Genomic DNA, 22,973 nt, shown 5'->3' with positions numbered 1-22,973 from the left:
CACCACAGCCCCTTGAACCCAGGCCTTTGAATCTGGTGATTTGTACTTTCCACTCAACATCTTGGTGTGTGTCCCCACCTACGTGAATGTCTGCCCAAGCCCCTAAACTTTGGTAGACCCTATGAGTCCCATTCCTCCACCCTTGTCTATGTCTCCATCCTAGACCTCATGCCATCCCAACCCCGCTCCACCGCCTGTCTGCTTCCTCCCCAGCATGGGGAAGGTTGTACTAGGGCTTCCTGGTGGGGCCTTTACCCTATTATTCTAGCATAGATTCTGAGGCTTAAGAAAATGGAGTCTCGGCCGGGTGCGGTGGCTCACATTTGTAATCCCAGCACTTTGGGAGGCCGAGGCGGGCGGATCACAAGGTCAGGAGTTTGAGACCAGCCTGGCGAACACAGTGAAACCCCATCTCTACTAAAAATGCAAAAAGTAGCTGGGTGTGGTGGCAGGCACCTGTAATCCCAGCTACTTGGGAGGCCAAGGGAGAATCACTCAAACCCAGGAGGCGGAGGTTGCAGTGAGCCGAGATCGTGCCACTGCACTCCAGCCTGGGCGACAGAGCTAGACACCATCTCAGTAAAAAAGAAAATAGAGTCTCCTACCCATTTTGTCTTCTTTATACCTTATCTGTTGCTAAGATAATGTCAGTTTCCAGTTGTAACACTCTCTTCAGACCTATCTCCCAAACACCTGCCAAGCACAGGCACCTCAGAGACTCCCTGCAGCTCTCCCAATGCTGTGACAGGGACTTCTGCCCTCAGGCCTCAAGAGCAGCCCTGAAACCACCCGTCTCCCCAGCCTGGTCCTGCCTGGCTCATGAACCTTCAAATTACCTCAGGAAGACATAGATGCACCTTTTAAGACTGGTAGAGAAAGAAAGAAGGAGGGAGATAAAGACATGAGCAGAGTTCTGTGCTGGAGGCTGGCAGGGGGGAGAAAACATAGAAGACAGAGCTAGTCACCAAATGGAGTCAACAATGCAGTAGTGGAGTTAGAATCAGAAGGAAAAAAATGGAGAAGATGCAATTTAAAAAAGGGAAAGTAAAACAATACATCCACTAAGAAAGTAGAGATGAGAAGAGTCCTAGAAAACAATGAAAAGAAGAGTGAAGAAACACACAGCCCTGAAGACTAAGCAAGGAGCTCTACAGCTAAGGAGCTGCAGGCAACACAGCAGAGCAACAAGCTGGAAGAGCTCCGGGGAAGGGAGGAGAGGGCACAGCGCTCCAGGTAAGAAGGGGTGACCCTGACCTCCATTCTTACACCCAATTCCCTTCCCAGCAACTGATCATTTCAGTCAAACCCAGGCACCCCTGAGTCAAGAGTGGAGCCCCCATACCTGTCACAGTGAGCCTGGTTCCATTCCCAAAGTGGAGGGGTGAATTATAGGAGCACAGCTGCAGAAGCTTAGATAAAACCCACCTGGAGATCTCCAGCCAGAGGGCAAGTCTTAGCTCCCTGACAGCAGGATGGCTGCTTTTCTCTGCCTGGACCAAAGGGATTCTGTTAGGAAAAAGGCCTAAGCATACTGTGCAGCATAAGGCACAAGAGGAAGAGGCTTAGGAGAGGCAGAGCCATGCACATAAGAGGGAGGATGAGCCGAGAAGGGAGTGAGGAGGCAGATTATGGACTGAAGACTTAGAGAAGACAAATAGAGGAGTCAACCAAGACACACCAAAGGGAAACGCAGGCACAGACACAGCTCTTACCCCACGGGGTAAAAGATTTTACTCAATCCGCCTCACCAGCACCGGGAGGAGAAGCAGAGAACTCTGCCTTCAAGGGACAATGGCCATACCACCCTGATTCTGCAACTTACCTAGGATGAAGAGTCGAGTCCCATCACCAAAATGCTGGGGCTGATTGCTACACAGTGCATCATGAGTGTGGCAAACCCCAGAGATGCTGGTGTGGGCCCTTCCTTCCAGAAGCTGCTTCCACACAGAACTCTTGGTGCCCCACCACACACTCCACTGACCCACATTTTATGAGCTTTTCTTGGCTGTGTTCTCAGTCTCTGCCCTCCCCAAGGGGTCCTCCTGGAACTCCGACCTTATGATACACTATCCCGAAAGAAGCCTTTTACATACCCAAGACAGACAGCTGGGTTCCACTGCCAAAAAACAGTTTTTCATTAGTTGCACAACATTAAAGACTAGGAGGAAAACTGCCACCTGCTGCCTTCCACTCCTGCCTCCCCAAGTCCACTTGCCAGGTCCTCTCCTGTTCCTTAGTAGATTTTTAACCCTGGTGGGTAGAGGGGTAGACAATGGTACAACCCAAAATGCAGTGGTCAGCAGACCAATTAGGCCCCGTGTGATCCCCCAAGTTCCCTCTTCTGTGACCTTCTCCTTTCTGTGTAAGGGAGAGAAATGGCAGGACCGTGGTGGTAAGGTCAGAGGCTCTTTTATCTGTCATGGCCATGACCGGCACCCTTCAAGGAGACAGGAGATGTTCAAGGTGACCTCTTCCAAGCTGAGTCTACCCATGTCTCAGTAGGGGAACCTAACTTGGCACAGGCAGTCTACAAAATAGTGGAGAGGAGAGGGAGGCTATCCCCTCATCATCTGCCTCATAGGTCTTCCTGATAAAAATACATTTTAACCTAAGCACCAGAGACAAAGGCTCCGTCTGGATTCCAGCCCCTTTTTGCAAGTTCCCAGCTGTCCAGCCTCAACTTACTCACCTACAACAGTAAGCCGACTTCCCTCTCCAAAATATACGGTGTTTCCAGAACACAGCCTCCCAGGGCCACTTCAAAACCTCCCAGTCTCTGCTGAGCACAGCTGGGATTCAGGCAGAGATTGGGAAATCATGGAACTCTTCCCTCACAGGGACAGCAGCTCTGCTTCCAGTACTCTGTGTTCCCTTCCAGAACTTGCCCAAGACCCGGGCAGGTGACAAAAGGAGACACAGAGTGGCCTCCTATAAAATCCAGCACAGGAATATACGAAGAATCTACAGAGAACCTCTGTCAGTGAAGCAGATAGATGGAGAGGTTTCGTGGCTCATTAATTACCCACCGGGCTTTCTCTGGGCTTTCCTATCTCAGGGAACTATGAGAAGAGGCACCCTTCCCTTCCCTCTTCTGCTCCATCACCCTGAGCTCAGCTCTGACTCTGCTCAGAGCCTCTGGGAAGCCTGGGTGGATTCGCCCTCACAGGGAGCCTCCCCTGAACTCAATCCCGGGACATGAGATGATGTCTCCCTTAGTCTGGCCCCAGGAGCTGGGATCTCTGTTCTCTTTGACATTTCCCAGGACAGAGTCCTCCCTCATCGCACCCCTCCTAGAGACCCCCAGCCTTACCTACAACGGTTAACCTGGTCCCCGAACCGAAGGTGTAGTCATAGTTAGCACATAAGAATACAGCCACTCTAAAAGGGACACTGTGGACCCCACTTTTCGCTATGACGGATCTGCAAAAGTACCTGAAAGATGTCTTACCTACAACTGTGAGTCTGGTGCCTTGTCAAAAGAAAGCTTCAGTGTTCACACAGTGACAGGGGTCAAGGTGAAAATCACATTCAAGGCATAGAGAGGGGAGAGGGCCCTGGCTAGGGTGGAGGACAGTGAGCTAAGAAATCTCCTCCTGTGCTTCATGGGTATTGCACAGAAGAACATTTTGACTTTTGCTTTTTAGGACCATGGACCATGGAGAACGACAGAGTCCATCCACAGGGTCCTAGGTCCCTTTCTCAAAGGATGCCCCATTCAAATGCTCCCTCTGTGAGGGTCCATCGAAACGGAAAGTACGTGGCCTGCAGAGGACGGCAGGGGCCCAGAACGTATGATTCCATCTACAGATACCCCTGACTTCTTCCCGAGTCCTCTCGAGAGGTGGTCACCTCCGATGAAACTTCCACCTGACTTTGTCTCAATTTTGTGGGGATCGGGACCCTCCCTGAGTCCTCCACTTGCGAGGTTCCTGAGGCAGTCTTCTTATGTCTGAGCTCTCTCTGCCTGGGAAGCTTTAGTTCTCAACTGGGCCTGTCCTTGTCCATGGTCTTGGTCTGACATGTGATCAGGAGTGAGGCAGAGGCATTCTGAACCAAATTGCATTAAGACTTGTGACCCAGGAGGAAAGAAGAGGGACTCTGGGAGTTGGGACCGCCAGAGATGTTTTTGTAAAGGTTTCCCATAGAGTTGAATCATTGTGGCCCCCTGTCCCCACAATGTTACAGCTTTGTACAAAAACAGCCCCTCCCATGGGCCCGCCCCCAGAGCCTGGGAGAAACCACCAGAGCAGCTGCTCCTTTGAGGGGAGTGGAGGGTGGGTGACATCACCCCCCATTATGCAAGTTTGTGGTGGGGTATGGACCAGGCCGGGGGCTTCCTTCTGACCTCCAGGCACTGTCCTCAGGATGTTTTGAGCTCCTTAGAGTTGGGTGTTTTTGTAAGGCTGTTTGGCAAAGGGACTGGTCTTCTCTAGTACCCACCCCTCTCCAAGCTGTCGTCACGTTGGGGCACCTCCTTGTAGAGAAGCCACAGCCCCGTCACTAACCTGGCCCTGCCCTGAGGCTGTGTGTCACTCGGAGGGTTTTAAGCTATGACTTAAAATCCAGAAAAAAAAAAAAGACAAACTTAACTACATAATGATGACACACTTGCATGGTAAAATATAAACAGAATCAAAATATACGTAACAATCTGGGAAAAATATTCCCAGTTCTCACCATCAGGGCTAATCTCCTCAACATACAGTGAACTCCTAAAAATCAATAAGAAAATAATCCAGCAGCCCAATAAAAATAGGCAAAGAGTAAATTGTTCAGAGAAAAATAAATCCAAATGGTACCTAACTATCAGGGGAAAAAAAAATCACAATAAGAAATATAAAATAAAAAAACTTCATCAACATACACTGTTTACAAATTTGACTGACAAAATTGAATTATATGCCCATCAGTAAGGGACTGGATAAACTGTGATATGTTCACACAATGGAGTAATATTCAATGCTAAAAAAGAATCAAAATATTTTATATTGCTATGGAAAATTCTCCAAGATACGATATTAACCCGGAAAAGAGAAAGTCTCAGAATAGCATAACTAGATGCCACCTTTGTCTAACAGAGGGGGGAAAAGAAGAATTATACTTTTGTATTTACTTTATTTTGTATACATTTTGTATACAGAAACACTGTAAAGATACAACAGAAACTGACAAGAGTGATGACCTATTAAGAATGAGTGGAGTAGGCCGGGTGCGGTGGCTCACCCCTGTAATCCCAGCACTTTGGAAGGCCAAGGCAGGCGGATCGCCTGAGGCCAGGAGTTCGAGACCAGGCTGACCAACATAGCAAAACCCCATCTTCACTGAAGGTACAAAAAAAAAAAAAAAAAAATTAGCTGGGCGTGGTGGCAGGTGCCTGTAATCCCAGCTACTTGGGAGGCTGCTGAGGTAGGAGAATCACTTGAACCCAGGAGGCGGAGGTTCCAGTGAGCCAAGATCGCGCCACTGTACTCCAGCCTGGGCAACACAGTGAGACTCTGTCAAAAAAAAAAAAAAAAAAAAATCAAAAGAAAGAAAGAATGGGTGGCGTAGACAGAAACAGAGCGGAAGTAAAAGTTACATTTCCCAGTGTCAACGTTACTGGGTTGTTTCCATTTTAGCGTCATATAGCTCTATTGTCTACTGAAAGTCAAACTTAAGTTAACAATTTTAAAAATCAAGAAAATTTGGATTTAAATAAAATATGCTACTTTAAAAACCTACTTGTGCACTTTACAAAGTCATTTTTTTTGCCAAAGAAGTTCATGTATGAAGTTGTGTACGAAGTTATGTAGTTATGTAGTTATGAAGTTATGTAGTTATGTAGTTGTGTATGAAGTTATGTAGAATTTATGTAGAAGTTGTTTTCTTGTCCTGAATTTGCTCAGTGGGGACTTAATCACTTGGACAACTGTGAAAAATGCAGATTTCTGAGTAGTCTTCATGACCTATTGAGTTAAAATCTCCGAGACTGAGTTTACTTATTTATTTATTTAAATAAACAACCAAACAGAAAATTACCCTGGATGTTTCTGTAACAATGCCAGGCTTGGGACCCACAGCTTGTCTCCGACTAGAACAGGGCAGAGGTAAGCCATGGTGAACATCAGAGGGCAGTCTAGGACTGCCGTAAGTTTGGTGCCAGGCATGGCCCTTAGAACTTAGGGAAGAAAGAAAAAGAGGAGATGGTATATTCACGGCATTAATAGTGACGGACCTCACAACACGCTACCAAATGCCTGCATAAAAGGTTGATTGCAGCCAGGTGCAGTGGCTCATGCCTGTAATCTCAGCACTTTGGGAGGCCGAGGAGGGCGAATCATGAGGTCAGGAGTTCGAGACCATCGTGGCTAACACGGTGAAACCCCGTCTCTACTAAAAATACAAAAAAATTAGCCGGGCGTGATAGCGTGTGCCTGTAGTCCCAGCTACTCGGGAGGCTGAGGGAGGAGAATCTCTTGAACCCAGGAGGCGGAGGTTGCAGTGAGCCGAGATTGCGTCACTGCACTCCAGCCTGGGCGACAGAGTGAGACTGTCAAAAAAAAAAAAAAAAAAGTTGATTGCTTTCATCCATTGGAATGTGTCAAAGCCTCTTCCCAGTACCTTTCCTAATTGAAATACACAGTTTATTTTGATCTATTTCTGCATGTTTTCCTGCCTTACTCCCCTCGTTTACTTATCAATAATTCATCCTCTAAGTTAGAGTCTTTTAATCACCTAGTGGGGGCCCTCATCCCGACTGGCCTTATAAATAATAATGTCACTCTGTCTTGGCATCATGGTTTTTTAAAATTCCGATGGAGTTTGTCCCAGTTTTGCCTCTCTGGACGGTATGCCCAAGCGCATATGCAGCGTTTTTTCCATAAAAGCCCGGAAGACCAGTTAGGCAGGTATCAGGTTGGGGTTATTCATCCATAGGGGCAGCAGGGGGCAGCCTTTCCTTATTTTTTAGACCTAAGTAACTGCAATCTGAGCTCCGCCACTTGAGGGGGCGAGAAGAATGCAGCAGCTCGTGATGGCGTGAGAACGCGGAAGGGAGCAGGGTTACTCCTGCGCCTCTGTTTGGGGGGCAGGTGGGAGACCGGGAGACACGCAAAGAACATTTCACGTGTGCAATTCTTGAAAGCTTTCCATCATGTTCATTTCAACCTAATTTCCTTGTTCTCAGGTGAGGAACTGAAACCCCAAGAGGCTAAAATGAGTTGCCCAATGACCAATAAGCACCGCGCCCCCAAGACTCTTTAAATTCAGGAGATGCCGCCACACCCTGCCCCTCCGTGAAACCGACCTTCTGTGGCCAGACTGCCGGGCTCCCAGCAGCCCCGTAGCGTGGCTAAACCTCTTAAACTCTGTCTCTTTATCTGTAAGCTAGGAACAGTAATAATACCTACCTCATGGGGTTGTGAGAATTGCATGCGATAGTGCGTGTCGGGGTTAATCATGTTGCCAGAAGAGTCAGTAAAAATGTTAGTGACTGAAGCCGGGCTCGGTGGCTCACGTCTGTAATCCCAGCACTTTGGGAGGCCGAGGCGGGTGGATCACCTGAGGTCAGGAGTTCGAGACCAGCCTGGCTAACATGGTGAAACCCTGTCTCTACTAAAAATACAAAAAATTAGCCGGGCGTGGTGGCGCTTGCCTGTAATCCCAGCTACTTGGGAGGCTGAGGCAGGAGAAACGCTTGAACCCGGGAGGCGGAGGTTGCAGTGAGCCAAGATCGCACCATTGCACTCCAGCCTGGCGACAGAGAGAGACTCTGTCTCAAAAACAAAAACAAAAACAAACAAAAAATAGTGACTGTTGTTTTCAGAGAGATATTGTAACTGCCCAATAGGTTCACCTTGCCTGCTGTATAGACAGAACCGATTTATCAAGACAGGGGAATTGCCATAGAGAAAGTAATTCAGCCAGGGCAGGCTGTGTAGGAGACTGGAGTTTTACTATTACTCAAATCAAATCTTGCCGTCTCCCCAGGAATTTGAGGATTCGAGTTTTAGAGGATAATTTGGTGGGTGGAGGGGAAAGCAGTGAGTCGGGAGTGCTGATTGGTGGGGTTGGAGATGAAACCCCAGCTGCTTTCTTGTGCTGAGTCGGTTCCTGAGTGAGGGCCACAAGACCAGATGAGCTAGTTTATCAATCTGGGTTGTGCCAGCTGATTCATTGAGTGCAGGGTCTGCAAAATATCTCAAGCACTGATCTTAGGTTTTACAATAGTGATGTTATCCCCAGGAGCAATCTGGGGAGGTTTGGAATCTTGCAGGCTCCAGCTACATGACTCCTAAACCATAATTTATAATCTTTTGGCAAATTTGTTAGTCCTATAAAGACAGTCTAGTCTCCAGGCAAAAAGGAGGTTTGTTTTGGGAAAGGACTGTTATCGTCTTTGTTTCAAACTAGAAACTAAGTTCTTCCCAAAGTTAGTTCAGCCTATGCTGGGGAAGGAATAAGGACAGCTTGGAGGTTAAAAGCAAGATGGAGGCCGGGCGCGGTTGCTCACGCCCATAATCCCAGTACTTTGGTAGGCAGAGGCAAGTGGATCATGAGGTCAGGAGTTTGAGACCAGCCTGGCCAACATGGTGAAACCCCGTCTCTACTAAAATACAAAAAATTAGCCAGGCATGGTGGTGCGCACCTGTAGTCCCAGCTACAGGGGAGGCTGAGGCAGGGGAATCACTTGAACCTGGGAGATGGAGGTAGCAGTGGGCCAAGATCGAGCCACTGCACTCCAGCCTGGCAACAGATTGAGACTCTGGCTCCAAAAAAAAAAAAAAAAGAAAAAAACCACAAGATGGAGTTGGTTGTGTCAGATCTCTTTCACTGTCTCAGTTACAATTTTGCAACGGCAGTTTCAGTACTGGCCTAGGGATGTCATTACCATATCCAATCTCAAGTTTTCAGCGGGCATCAGAAGACCTGGAAGATATGTTAAAATGCAGGTTGCTGTCTGGGTGTGGTGGCTCACGCCTGTAATCCCAGCACCTTGGGAGGCCAAGGGGCGGGCAGATCCCTTTAGCCTAGGAGTTTGCGACCAGCCTGAGCGACATATGAGATTGCCATCTCTACAAATAATAATAATATTAGCTGGATTTGTGATGTGTGCCTGTGGTCCTAGCTACTTGGGAGGCTGAGGTGGGAGGATCATTTGAGCTTGGGAGGTCAAGGCTGCAGTGAGCAGTGATCATGCCATTGCACTTCAGCCTGGGCAACAGAGCAAGACCCTATCTCAAATAAAAAAAGATGCTGTTTCTTGGGCCCTGTCCCAGGAGATCTGACTCGGTGGGTCTGGGGTAGGGCCTAGCTTTTGTGTTTCTCCTAAATTCCCAGGTGATTTTGGTGTTGCTGGCTTAGGGACCACTCTTTGAGAACCATTCTTCTGGAAAGGTCTTTCTTTTCTCAGCACATGTCCCTCCACTCCATGTTTATTCCTCCACTCACTGGGTGCTTATTACATCCTAGGCTTTGCTTAATCACTGGCGATATTGGGATATGTAAGACAAGATGTACCCGCTCGAGGAGCACACAGTCGATTGCCAGGATGGACACATCTATTGCAACTGAGCACCTGAGCAGGACTAGGACAGAGGCAAGCAGATACAGGAGGAGGACGGCTGCCTCAGACCCGACGGAGGACCCGCAGGGCCAGACCCAAGGGAGGTGGGGACAAGGAAGAATCAGGAAGACTTTTCTGAAAAGGGTGAAGGGGAGGTTAGGAAGGGCTTCCAGTCTGAGGGTGCCATAGTGTCCAGAGACAGAGACAGGAGGTGCATGGCTTGTTGGATGGGCCACCAGGGCTTCTGAGCAGGGAAGGGGACAGGGGAGGGGAGCAGTGAAGAGGCATGAGACTGGGAGTGGGGGCAGGGGTGGTGCCAGGAGAACCCTACGTTTCCCTAGGGAGCTTGGATTCTCGTTTGATCACTGTGGGAAGGTAGGGAGCAATGCCATAACCAGGAGCTCTCTGAGAGCAGTCGTCTTGCCGCATGGAATGGGACAATTGGGAGGAGCCCCTCAGGAGATGCAGGGAGGCAGGGAATGGGTGATAGTGACAGGGGGCTGGAGAAACATCAGAGGTCAGCGCTGACGGACTTGTCATCACCTCAGACCACAGTCGTAGCAGGATGTGAGGCGGGGCACAGAGAGCGTGGGCTTTGAAGCCAGGCAAATGAGGAGTCAACCCCAGACCTACCGTCTGCTGGGCTTGGGACGTGGGTAAACTAATAAGCCTCTTTGAACCTGTTTTCTTATCTGTACCGCTGGATTAATAACCACTCCCGAGGGGAGGGAAAACTAAATGGGAAAATGTCTATACATAGGAATAGTGTAAACATGTTGGCATTATTCTGTGGAGGAATAAAAGGCAGACTTCTCAAGAACACGAGGGATGGAGACCCAGGGATTTATCTTCTCCCCTGCAGACACAGGAGCCAGTTGTTGGGCAAGAGGGCGAGCAGAATCATCTCCAAGCAGGACATCGGCTTGTGGGGAGTACAGACTGGGTTAGCAGGAGCACATGTGGAGAGGGGCCTCCGAGGAAGCTGACACGGTCAGTGCTGGGGTTTCCTTGCATATGTTTGCTCTGGGTACAGAGAGGACCCTGTGTAGTCAAAGGCAGCAGTGAGGTCTTGCCAAGCATGCCAGTGTGTCACACATCAGCACATTGGGAGCCCACAGAAGTGCCAAGGCCAAGAAACCTCTTTAAGACCACTGCTCTGGAGGGTAGAGGAGGAGAGGAAGGAGAAGGAGGTGGCAGTGCTGTGATGGAGGAGCAGGAGCAGGAGGGGCTTGCAGAGGAGATGGTCCGGGCGGTGTGTGTGTGTGGGGTGGGTGGTGTTCCTGGTCCTCCAGGTGCTGCCCAGCCCCTGTCAGCCAGGGGTGAACCCCCATGGGATAAGCCTGCGTGGTACAAACAATCCAAGCTACACCTGTGACACAAAACACTGCTGTAGCTCTGGCTGGTGTGGGCCACCATCATCATCCTCCTGAGCTGCTGCTTCGTCTGCTGCCACCGCTGAGCCAAGCACTGCCTTCAGGCCAGGCAGTGGCAACAAGAAATCAACACGATCACCTGTAGGAAGCCCATGATTACTTAGCGCTGCCGTTTTATCTTCAGTTTGTTGCCAAACTATTTACCACCTTGTTATGAGGGAGTGGTTTCCCGACCTCCAACTCTTCCCCAACCGTATAGTGACTTCCAGCTATGGGATGTGGCCCTTAAGGTGGCAGTGCCCCTGGGACTCCCGGGGGGCACAGAGCATCCCCTTGTCTGGGCCTAGCAGAAGCAGCACAAGACCCCCACACATTGCTGACCCTGGGGCCTCTGACACCAGCTGACACAGCAGCCACCAAAGACCTGGGAATGGAGCCCAGTGTCGCTGTGGCCAGCCTGGGGGATTTGGGCCGAGGAGCCTTCCTGTGCAAGGGTTTAGAATATACGGAGCAGCTGCTGAATGATTACAACTCTGAGCATGACAGACTATCCCCTCCCCTCCCCAGCCCCTTCCCCCCAAGCAAAGAGAAGATACCGTGTGTGCAACTGGGGCCAACATGACGATGGCCCCAAAGCATTCAACATGCTCATCAGTGATGCTCTGGATGGCCCCCTGGACGTCCATGACAGTTGCCCTGTGCAGTCACCTGGTGACAAGGAGGAAGGCCCCTGCCAGCCATGCAGGGAACGAGCTTGAGAGTCTGGGCATCCACACCTACCACGGCCCCCAGTCCCTGCTGCTGAGCACCATGGATGAACAGGACTCTCCCAACCTCTAGAGCAGCAGCTCCCAGCCAGAGCCGGCCGTGTCTGTGCCCAAGACCTTGGCAAAGCAACCAGGGCTGGTTGTCCCCCTTTGTTTTCTCTTATCTCCTGCATTTTTCTCCATCTCCAGGTACAGCTTGGGATGTGGATGCCTCTCGCCACACAAAAACACTTGAGATTCATTCCTGATACCCCAATTCATCCCAATATCCCCCCTTTTAAAGTCAGATCTCACCTACCTGTTTTGGGTCAGAGAAATGTGTGTTTTAAAATCCCCGAGGAAGGAGGCAGGGACTGAGCCCTCAGATGATTATTGGTGAAGTGGATTTATGGTTAATTTCAGTTTAAGAGAATGTTGCTGTGTCTCTGCCTAGGACAGGCAGCCCACTGTGGCCCTGGGTGATGAAGGAAGCCCACAGAGGCCCAGGGTTTGTCACCTGTGGCTGCCAGTGTCTGCAGAGCCAGAATTGAGCTAATCCCATGAAAGGATCAGCGCTGATAGGCAGTTGTATGGTAGGTTGATACGGGGCTTCTTGATCTCTCAAATTCCAGGTCACAAGATCAATGCATGCTTGAGGGGCCCCTTCCCAGCAGGCTCTGGTGGCTACAAACTGGTTCATGTGTGGAAGATCTTACCACTTTACCTTTGGTTTTTCTTTGAAAAACAAACAACGAAGACAGAGGAAACCAAGAATTCTACCAGTGGGCAGTTGATAATTCTCTTCAGGAAAAGGAATATTTGTGGCTCTTCCCCACATTGGCCTTGAAAAAGCTTGGCTGCAGAGTGGCTATTATTACAATGTCAAAACAATAGAAGATGCTGGTGGGGCTGCAGAGGAAATGGAACACCTATACACTGTTGGCCAGAGTGTAAATGAGTTCATGGAAAAATTAATGCAGAAAGCAGTTTGGAGATTTCTGAAATAATTTAAAACAGAACTACGATTCCACCCAGCAATTCCATTACTGGGCATTTACCCAAAGGAAAATAATTGTTCTGCCAAAAAGACACACGCTCTTGCACGTCCATCACAGCACTATTCACAGTAGCAAAGCCATGGAATGAACCTAGGTGGCCATCAGTGATAGACTGGATAAAGGAAATGTGGTACATATACACCATGGAATACTATGCAGCCATGAAAAGAATGAAATCATGTCCTTTGCAGCAACATGGATGGAGCTGGAGACCATAATCATAAGCAAATTAACATAAGAACGGAAAACCAAATATCACGTTCTCATGTGTAAGTGGGAGCTAAGCATTGGGTACACACGGATATAAAGATGGGAAGAGTAGACACTGCAACTACTAGAGGGAAGAGAGAAGGAGGGTGGATAGAGCTGAAAAAATACCTATTGGATACTATGGTCACTGCCTGAGTGATGAGATCATTTGTGCCCCAAACCTCAGCATCACACAATATACCCATGTAACAAACCTGCACATGTACCCCATGAATCTAAAATAAAAGTTGAAATTATTTTTTAAAAATGGGGTCTGGGCCAGGAGCGGTAGCTCATGCCTGTAATCCCAGCACTTTGGATCACTTGAGGTCAGGAGTTCAAAACCAGTCTGGCCAACATGGTGAAACCCTGTCTCTATTAAAAATACAAAAGAAAAAAAAAAATTAGCTGGGCACAGTGGCGGGTGCCTGTAATTCCAGCTACTTGGGAGGCTGAATCACTTGAACCCTGGAGGCGGAGGTTGTAGTGAGCAGAGATCATGCCATGGCACTCCAGCCTGGCTGTAGTTGAGCCAGAAGGATATGTTTTGTGTGAAGGCTGAGGTGGGGGTTCTTCAGAGCCTCTACGAGCAGGAGGGCCTAAGCTGTGCCGGTGGACAGAGTTGCAGTTTTCTGCCTCTTTACCCTTTGGTCTGGACCCATAGGTTAACAGTACCAGCCTCCATCCCAAGCACACGCTCTGCAGGACTTCACATCTCACGGTTCCATGTGAGCAAATGGACTGGGAAAGCTGTGTGGCCTGAGAAAAGGCAACCCCGTGGCCTGGCTCTCACACAGTATTTTGTCTTGGATTTTGAATAAGCACTTTTTTTTGCTTCTTTTGTGTTTTCGGTGGTGGTGGTGGTGGTTTATTTTACACTGACCACTTGGAAGAATTCCCATTGTTATCTGTGATTTTCATGCCCTATTTCTGCTGGCAACCCTTCACACTGGGGTGACTCACTTTCCTGTGTAAAGAGTCAACGTGGCCCAGGTAGGAGGTGGAAGCAGCCATCTGGAAGGCCATTGGGATCCTTATGTCTGTCTCTTGGCTTCAGGTAAGCAGCTGGGCTTTGATAGGAATGATCTGAATGAAGACAGAAAACACTGGAAACTAACACTCCTTGCCCAGCCCTGTTTATATGAAGCGTTTGGTTCTCCCTTGACTCTTGAGTGATGATGATATTCAGATGAGGCATTGACATTGTAGTAAGAAAGGGAAAAAACTGTATCTGTCTTGTCTATCAACTGGATATATATCTCCCAAAGCAGACAAACCCAAGGCTGTAAGGTGAACTAGGGTCTGCGTTTGGACTTCATAAAAACAAAATCCATGTTGAAAAAAGTGATGTTTGTATGTATTGACGTTCTGGGTGACCCGTGTGTATCTGTCCATTGTGTGCAAGCCCTGAGCCCTGTTTTCCTCTGAAGATAGTGAGTGGTAGCCATCTCCTCACACAAACCACATGTCTGGAGCCCAGATGGCCCTCTCGATGTAATTGATCTTACACATTTACTGTTTACCAAACAAGTATCTGATGCATACTTGGGTGTATTCCACAGCGTGTGGACTGCAGTCCCCTGTGTTTGCCAGGAATGCTGTGCTCCATGTAGAGGTTTTCCTCTACTCCTCACTGCAATTTGCACGCTGCTCCGTGGACACTTGGAGGCCTGTGCTCTGTTCCCTGTAACTGGAAATGTGCTCTGAACTTGTCTGTCTCCCTTGGCTGCTCCTGGCCCTTGTTACCAGCTCCCAGGGGTGTCCACAACCTCTTGGGACAGAAGGTGAAGGTGGAATTTCAAAGAGAAGCTTGCTTGGATCTTCAGTGACAAGCTTGGATGAGCTACGGCCCAACATGGGCCCTCTCAGAATTGCCAGGAGGAGGATTTGGCAGGTGCTGCAAGTGCCATGAAGCCTGCCTCCCTCTGCTGCATCCAGTGGGTGCAAGCCAGCCAACGTGTGGTCAGAGTGGCTGCATGGTGTCACAGCCCTCAGATCTTTCCTTCCACCTTTTTTAAAGAGTCCCAAATAACTCACTTGAAGTGTCTCAAAGACAAGCAAGTTTTATGAAAATGAATCCTTCCTCAGTTAATTGATCAAATGGATGAATCCCGACCCTCTCTAGTTTCTTTCCCTGGTCAGAGTGGGGAGCTGGTGTTAGCTGTGGGATTCACTGCGGTGTCCTACCCCAAAGGCAAAGAAGATGAAAATGCAGCGTGAAGAGGTGGGCTTGATTCCCAAGTCACAGTCTGGCTCCTGCTATGGCAGGTGGAACATCTCTCTAGCCTGCTCACAGAGATGGAACTAGGGAATTGAGGGAAGAGTTAGGGGGCCAGGGAGATTTATTTGAGTCTGATTTTCCAGGTGAAGGAGAAGGGAGGGCTTGGTCGAAGGTTTGGTGCTGACACATTCCTGGGAGAGGCACGTCATCACCAGCAGCATTTGTCATTATTGTTGTATTTTAGCAAGAAGATTCAGCTGGTCAAATATTTTGGGCCACCTCGAAGATGCTGACACATTTTCTGTGCTGTGATTGTTCTGAAGGCAGAGTATCTCTAACTACTCTGAGAAGCCCAAATAAAACAATAGCCCCTGCCAAAGACCACCTTTCTGAAACACACGTTTCTCTAGAAAACAGTGACCCCCTTTCTCCCAAGCTTCTTATTTTTGGATTCCACCTCTTTGTATGTGCTAATCTAGCATACCATGGAACACATTTGGGAGCTGGAGGCTCTGCTTACGTTTAAGGGGGAGAGCCCTGTCTGACCTGAGGTTGGAGGATGCTCTCCAATGTGAAGAAGTGTGAGGGAGCAGGCACAGACACAGGCAGTGAGAGCAGGGTCACTTTATTGGTATAGAGACTGCAGAGGGACCAGAGGCTTTAGCTGTTGGCAGCTATGGTGTCCTTAATCCAGTCCACATAGTTGTAGACCTTGGTGTAGACTCCAGGCCTGTTCTTCTGGGCACAGCCATAGCCCCAAGAGACAATTCCTTGGAGCTGTCCATTGGAGACCACAGGGCCACCAGAGTCACCCTGGGGAGAAGAAGGGACAAGTTGTATGAAGAGAGAGGTGGAGGAGGAATATAGCTACATTTACTCTGAATCTTAAAAGAGCCCTTTCCAGCCAGCTCTGTGGCTCCACGTCCTTCTCACGGTGGCCCATTCTCTGTTCTTCCTAAGCAGACAGCATGCAGCCCAAGGGAGCCTTCCTCACTTCACCATGTGGGCACTGCAAGGAGACTCCTCTGCCCTGCCACCTTGGGAGTTCAAATCTTTTTCCCGGGTGGGGCCTGGGTATCAGTGGGAGCCTCAGCATGGGAAGGGGTCAAATCACCTGGCAGGAATCCTTGCCTCCCTCGAGGAAGCCCACACAGAACATGTTGTTGGTAATCTTTCCAGGGTAGGAGGCTTCACACTCAGCCTGGGTCAGCACAGGAGCATCCAGGCACTGCAGCTCGTCTGGGTAGTCGGCTGTGAGGTTCAGGAAGAGATCAAAGAAAGAAATGTGGGTTAGGCCAGAGAAAGAGACAATAATCTAGGATGGAACATTGAAGAGGAACACTGCCCCTGGAGAGGACTCCAAAACATAAGTCCTGGCAAGGGACTCTGGCTTTTAGTTCTCAGAATCATTGTTGAACCCCTCCCAAGAAGTGATCATATCAAGTTCTCCATTTGTCCTGTCTTTTGATTTTAGGAGCCACGTCCTTGTGAATTTGCATCTCTCTGGTGCCCAGTGCAGAGCCTGTGTGTAATGGGCACTAGAAATGTGTCTTAAGCCTGGAGGCGGGAGGATTTAAGTTAAGGGGCATGGTTTGTTCTGGAAATTGTGGGATGGAGGGAAGTAGAAGGACAAAGGGTCCCACTCACCACCAGAGCTCAGAGTGTTGCCCCAGCCGGAGATGAGGGACTCGGTGCCAGCAGCTGGAGGGGCGGTGGGCAGAGAGATGGTGGACACGCGGGCATTGATGACGGCAGGTGTGGAGAGCTTGATCAGCAGGATGTCATTGTCCAGAGTCCAGCTGTTGTATTTGGGGTGGCGGATGATCTTGGCTGCATTGATGAACTGCTCATTCCCCTCCAGAACTTCGATGTTGTGCTCTCCCAGTCTCACCTGGATGCGGCTGATGGGCAGGGCAGGCATGGTGAAGACCTTCTCCCACAGCCAGGGCACCCCTCCCACCTTCCCAAGGGTCCTCCACCTCCCTGCTCATGGACAGCTCCTGAGGCATGCGGTGGGGTGTGTGGCCATATCGCATGGGCAGGAGAGGGATGTGGGTCAGTGCAGGTGTGAGACCCAAGACCTTTCTGCTTCAGAGGTTGGTGGTAGTGGGGTAGGGAAGAGTCAAAGGGATCCCACCAGAGGCTGCTCCTCAATCTGCCTTCCCAGACTCTTTCCCATAATCTCCATGGTCACTAGCACTGTGGGCACAAGGAGCTCTTTGAAGTTTTCCCAGCATTCTTCACACCAGGCCTTTGCTAACTGTGCACAGTGCCTGCTCCTCCCTCCATTCTTGGCCTGGTGAGCACCACCCTTCTGTGTAATCTAATCCAACGGTAGCCATAGTATTAGCATCTCCTGGGAACTTGTTAGAAATGTAAATTCTTGGTCCTTGTCCCCACCTACTGATCAGAACCTTGGGGATGGGACCCAGTGATTTGTGCCTTAACAAGCCTGCAGGGTGTTCTGATGCATACTCAGGTTTGAGTTCTTGGTGTAGGCAGCGATTCTCAGCTCTGTCTATACACTCTACAGTTATCAGAGGTAGAGTGTGAAATACTCACTGATATTCACACCCTCTTCCTGAAAATTTTGGGTTGATTGGCCTGGGATAGGACACAGGCATCAGTATTTTTAAATACTCATTCTTAGGTGGCTTTAATGTGTAGCTAACCAGCAAAAGTTCTTGCCTGCTTTTCTCACTAGCTCTGACCACCCCAAGATCATCCCTGCCTGCTTTTATGACCACAACCCTTGCTGTTTCATGGATTTGTCTGGGTGTGAGAGGTTCCTGTCTTGTGTTCACTCTCTGCTCTGGAGAGTCAGCTGCTGCCAACAAGTTTTCTTCTCCACTATCTCTCTCGTCCATCCTACCCAACCTCAGTACTTCCCTGGGCTGAATCCAAGCTCTCCCGGGCAGCCTGGCTGGGAGCTTTGCAGTCAGGGGCCCCACACTTACGACTTGTAGCAGTGACCTGCTGACACCACCCACTGTTCGCTGATGAGGGACCCACCGCAGAAGTGGTACCCAGAATTCAGGGACACCTGGTAGGGGACAGAATTCTCCTCACAGGTGTAGCCCCCAACGATCTTGTCATCATCATCAAAGGGGGCAGCAGCTGGAGTGGAGACGGGAAGGGAGAAGGCAAGTCAGTAGCATGTTAGGGGTGGTGCTCCCAGCCTGTGGCTGCTTCCTGCTAATTAGAAAACCTTATCAAGCACAGTGAGGCTAGGGAAGGAGGGGAGTGCTGCCAGCCCTGGTGATCAGCACTGAAGTCTCCCAAGACTCTGTGGCTCCCAAGTCTCTGTGTCTGCAGGGCACATAGCTAGGTACCCTGTGGGGGTTCAGATCTCTCCTGGGGTCACCAGGCTGAGGACGCAAGTAATATCCTCACAATGCTTCCAGTGGGATAGGAGTTGGGATGTGGCTGACTCACGCACTGAAGGCTTCTCTCTTTTATTCACTACCTGTGTACTCCACCTGGCTATTTAAGCCCCGGATTGTCAGGCTACTTTGGCCAAGGTAGGAAAACCCCCTGGCTGTATAGACTTGGCCATGACCAGCTTCCCTCTCAGCTCAAATCTGCCCAGTGAGGGCAGAGTTGAGGGAAGCCCCAGGCTCACTTTTGCAGAACAAAGGTATATGTTATTATGGGCCAAAACAACAGCAATTCTTAACCTTGGCTGCATGCCTAGAAATGTTAAAAATCATCTGGGAAGCTTAAAAGCCCAGAACACAGGCTGCACCCCAGACAATTGAAGTGAGAATTTCTAGAATTGAGTGTCTTGCATGAGTAATTTCAACCTCCCCAGGTGCATTCGAGGTTAAGAGCAGCTATAGTGGTGCTATTGTGGTGCTGTCAGAGCCAAGCTTGAAGCCAGCTGCTTCATTTCATGGGCCAGCCCCACCTGGTCGCCCTTCCCAGCTTCTCCAACCACAGCTCGGATATGGATGAATAACAGCAGTGGGAGTGAAATCAAGGAGAAGATGGAACAAGTGAGGCTTAAAAAGAGCCCAAGGAGGATGGGAAGAAGAAATAGCAGATGGAGGAAATAGAATATCAGAGCACAGTCAAAAGAGGAGAGGTGGCAAGAATGGCAGGGCATGTGTCTGCCAGGGAAGAGGTGGTTGAGGCCTGAGGCAGGGCGTGAAACTCACCAGCAGCTGCAACAAAGGTAAGGATCAGAAGTGGATTCATGGTGGTAGAGTGTGCCTGATTGGTGGTGGAGAACCCGTCTTTATACCTCCCGAGGATGGGGAGAGGAGGTGTCTGTGAGGTGAGGGTCACTGCTCCTCCCAGCACAAACACACCTGCAGCTTTCCCCTTCCTATGGTCTTGCATCAGTATGTTTGGCCACTCTGTGGGTTTGTGACTCACAGGTGATAAGGAAACTTGCCTTCTGACAGCAGAGAGGGAGACCGGCTGTTTCCTGGAAGGATGCTGATATGGGAAAGACAGGGGAAGCCAAGCCCCATATCACACAGCTGGGCTTTCTTAGGCCAAGGAGATGAGGGTTAGAAGGAGGGAGAATGGCCTGGCTGTTTAGGAATCTTTTTTAACTATTGGGGATGTATTTAATGTACTTAAGGAAGGGCAAGCGTTGGTAGCAAGCTTGGCTTTTTAGTGTCCTGGAGCCCCCAGGAGAGGAGCAAAGTCTTATCTAAGGCTTATTCCTGTGAATATGAAGATGCTTCTCTCCAGTCACTCAGCGGGAAGGTCAAATCCAAGGCTTTGGGGAATGAGAATTCCAACATTAAGGGGTAAGGAGAAGACAGACTCAGCATTCCATAGGATGCTAGGCTTGAAGATGGCTCTCCTTCCTAACGAGGCATAGGGATGAGAAGAAGGAGGGGGCACAGGTTAGGAAGGAGCTTACTCAGTGCATCTGGAGGATGGAAAACCAATGGCGCACTCCTCCCCTTCTTCAATGTGAAGACATTTGTCTCATGTGCATCCTGTCGTAGGTTCTTTTTATGCAGCCTCATGGTTGTCCTTGCAATCTGCACTCAGGATGATTGAAACTGACCCACCTGCTTGGGGCTGACAGCCTGAACCAGAATGACATGCCCCCAATCAGATGTCTGAGTTTGGACCATGGTAAATCTGGGTTACAATTTGATCTGAGAATCAGCAGTAGGTAGGGATTTGAGCACATGATAAATGGGTGACATATTGGGTTCAATAAGGAAGATGTGGAGGGGTGAGTCTAGAATTTTCTATTTTAGATGTAGTGAGATTATACTTGGCTCAGTACTAAGTGAATCTTTCTAGAGAATATCCTGATTTGGGCCCTACCAAGGCTACTAAGATACAGTTGTGTAATTGACTGAGGCACAACCTGGCCAGAGCAGTGTGGAGATGGAGATGCTGTCTGTGCTCAGGTCTAATGATATAAAGAAAGGAGGAGCTTCCTTATGAGGGTGCTTTCCCTTCTCAGCAACTCTGAGCTGATGTTGGTGACGGGCAGGAGTGAGCAGAGTTCAAGTTTGAATTCTTTGAAAGGTAAAAGAAGCAGGGATGTTCTGGAGACAGTGAGCAAAGTGAGAAAAGCTCAGAAACTTGCTGATGAAATCGGACATGGCCAGGGGGCTAGAGGGAGGAAGCGAATGGAAATCAGAGGTAATTGGAAAAAAAAATGCCAAAATGTGGTCCGTGAAGTTGAGAGAACACACAGAGTACCTTCGGGTTCAGCTCCTGGCATGGCCGCTGAGGCAGCTTCCCCACAGCCAGGAGACCCACTGCTTAGAGACCCCCTCTCCACCCGGTACCCTCTCTAATCACTAATAGGCTGATACCTAACACTGCTATGCTTAGATGGGGCCTGGTGCCTGACTGCTTTACAGGAGTTTTCACGTAAGCAACAGTGGCACATTGCTCTTTGTTTATGCTGAGTTTCACAGTTTAACTTCACACCAACGTGCTAATTGTGACTTGTGTGGAGCAAAATTATTTCCATTTATAGAGGAAGAGACTGAGATTCAAAAGGCGTCTGTCTTGCCCAAGAATACAGATCTTGGCAGAGCTGCCCATAAGGCCAACGGAAGCCATGGAGAGCATTGTGAAGTGTGGGAATTGCTGCACATGGCATCTAAAAGGAGATTTATTGAGGATCAAGGCAGAGGTCCCCAGAGGAAAAACTGTACATCTGATTCCTTCCTGGTGCTTTTCTTCCTGGCAGAAATGGATGATTGAATTCATCTTTCTCCTGGCATCTTGTCTCAGAGCCTTACCTTGCCACAGTTCCAGACCCATCCAGGCCATGACTGCCATGTAGATGACACACCTGTCTGCTCACGAATAACTGGCTAAGCCTGAGGTAGGCAGGTTTTGGAGCATTGATAATATGGGGTTTTCCTGTGTTGTCCCTAAACATGTTGTTTCATTTTGTCCCCTTGTCATGGGGTCTTCACAGAACTCCTGCCTTAGAGGATAAAGAGAGCCTCTTGCTCTAGCAACTGTAGACACCATTGTGCACTAAACAGGGAGGTGAACCTTGGTAGAAGATGGAGAATTTTTTTGGAAACGGGGATTTTTGGATCAGTGCTTGTGGCTCTGACTCTCTTTCTGAAAGGTAACACCCAAGAATATGAGGATTTTCTGTATCTAGAGCTTGAAGACTAGCCTTCTCCAGTATTTTGTGCTCTTCCTTAAGCGATCACAGTTTAGCCTGAGGTCAGCTTTCTTCAAAAAGGAATGACCTTACAGGCAGAGAAGACAGCTATAGGTGAAGAGTGTTACCTCATACTATATACTCAGATGTGTAGGATAGGTTCAGATCCAGCTACCCATTCTCAATTTGGAGGACATGTCATTCTTGGTACTGTTCATTCTGAGCTATAGATTTCTTTGTCTACTCTAAGACATCTTTCTGGCTTGTGTTTAGTGTTTAGCATGCCAAACCACTATCTTTCAATTATGATAACAGTGAATCATTTCTGTGTGCTTACTATATAGCACATAACTTACTATACAGCATGTAACTCATATAAGTTAAGAATGTTTTTTTCATTTTATCATCACAAACACCTATGGAATTGCCCACTTTACGGATGACCAAATGAGCTTTCTGAAGGTGAAGTGACTCTTCCATCTCCCAGAGCAGCAGCTCCCAGCCAGAGCCAGACCGGCCTGTACTCATGACCTTGGCAAAGCAACCAGCACTGGAAAGAACCATGAGAGAAGCTTTTAATGTCTTTCAGCCACTTTATTGCCCTTTTTTTCTCTTCTCTTCTCCTGCATTTTTCTCCATCTCCAGGTACAGTTTGGGATGTGGATGTCTGTACCTACATAAAAACACTTGGGATTCATTCCTGATACCCCAATTCATCCCGATTTTTCCCCCTTTAAAGTCAGATCTCACCTACCTGTTTGGGTCAGAGAAATGTGTGTTTTAAAATCCCCGAGGAAGGAGGCAGGGACTGAGCCCTCAGATGATTATTGGTGAAGGGGATTTATGGTTAATTTCAGTTTAAGAGAATGTTGCTGTGTCTCTGCCTAGGACAGGCAGCCCACTGTGGCCCTGGGTGATGAGGGAAGCCCACAGGGGCCCAGGGTTTGTCACCTGTGGCTGGCAATGTCTGCAGAGCCAGAATTGAGCTAATCCTGTGAAAGGATGAGCGCTGATGGGCAATTGTGTGGTAGGTTGGTATGGGGCTTCTTGATCTCTCAAATTCCAGGTGACAAGATCAATGCATGCATGAGGGACCCCTTCCCAGCAGGCTCTGGTGGCTACAAACTGGTTCATGTGTGGAAGATCATACCACTTTACCTTTATTTTTTCAT

At 49.0% G+C, this 22,973-nt stretch overlaps 1 protein-coding gene and 1 gene segment (V, D, J or C); both read right to left on the bottom strand.

Moving 5' to 3' along the window:
• The window catches only part of LOC129040065 (T cell receptor beta constant 2-like), a 119,512-nt gene that overhangs the window by 12,565 nt on the left and 83,974 nt on the right, over nt 1–22,973 (bottom strand).
• LOC129040069 (trypsin-2) lies at nt 15,800–19,412 on the bottom strand. The gene is made up of 5 exons (XM_054493957.2): nt 19,349–19,412; nt 18,149–18,308; nt 16,839–17,092; nt 16,306–16,442; nt 15,800–16,004 (listed from the first exon to the last, which is right to left on the bottom strand). Exons 1-5 carry the CDS (start codon nt 19,386–19,388, stop codon nt 15,852–15,854), a joined length of 744 nt encoding a protein of 247 aa, XP_054349932.1. The 5' UTR covers nt 19,389–19,412; the 3' UTR covers nt 15,800–15,851.

The sequence above is a fragment of the Pongo pygmaeus genome, chromosome 6 (assembly GCF_028885625.2).
Source record: "Pongo pygmaeus isolate AG05252 chromosome 6, NHGRI_mPonPyg2-v2.0_pri, whole genome shotgun sequence".
NCBI classification, from domain to species: Eukaryota; Metazoa; Chordata; class Mammalia; order Primates; family Hominidae; genus Pongo; species Pongo pygmaeus.
This window is presented reverse-complemented; position numbering and strand designations above follow the sequence as displayed.

What these genes read in the sequence shown, in the direction of transcription:
- LOC129040069 (XM_054493957.2), bottom strand. Translation starts at nt 19,388, where the DNA reads ATGAATCCACTTCTGATCCTTACCTTTGTTGCAGCTGCTG. An exon ending in TACCTTTGTTGCAGCTGCTG is followed by an intron (nt 18,309 to 19,348) that starts GTGAGTTTCACG and finishes TCTCCACTCCAG; the next exon opens with CTGCTGCCCCCTTTGATGAT. An exon ending in GAGGCAAGGATTCCTGCCAG is followed by an intron (nt 16,005 to 16,305) that starts GTGATTTGACCC and finishes TCTTCTCCCCAG; the next exon opens with GGTGACTCTGGTGGCCCTGT.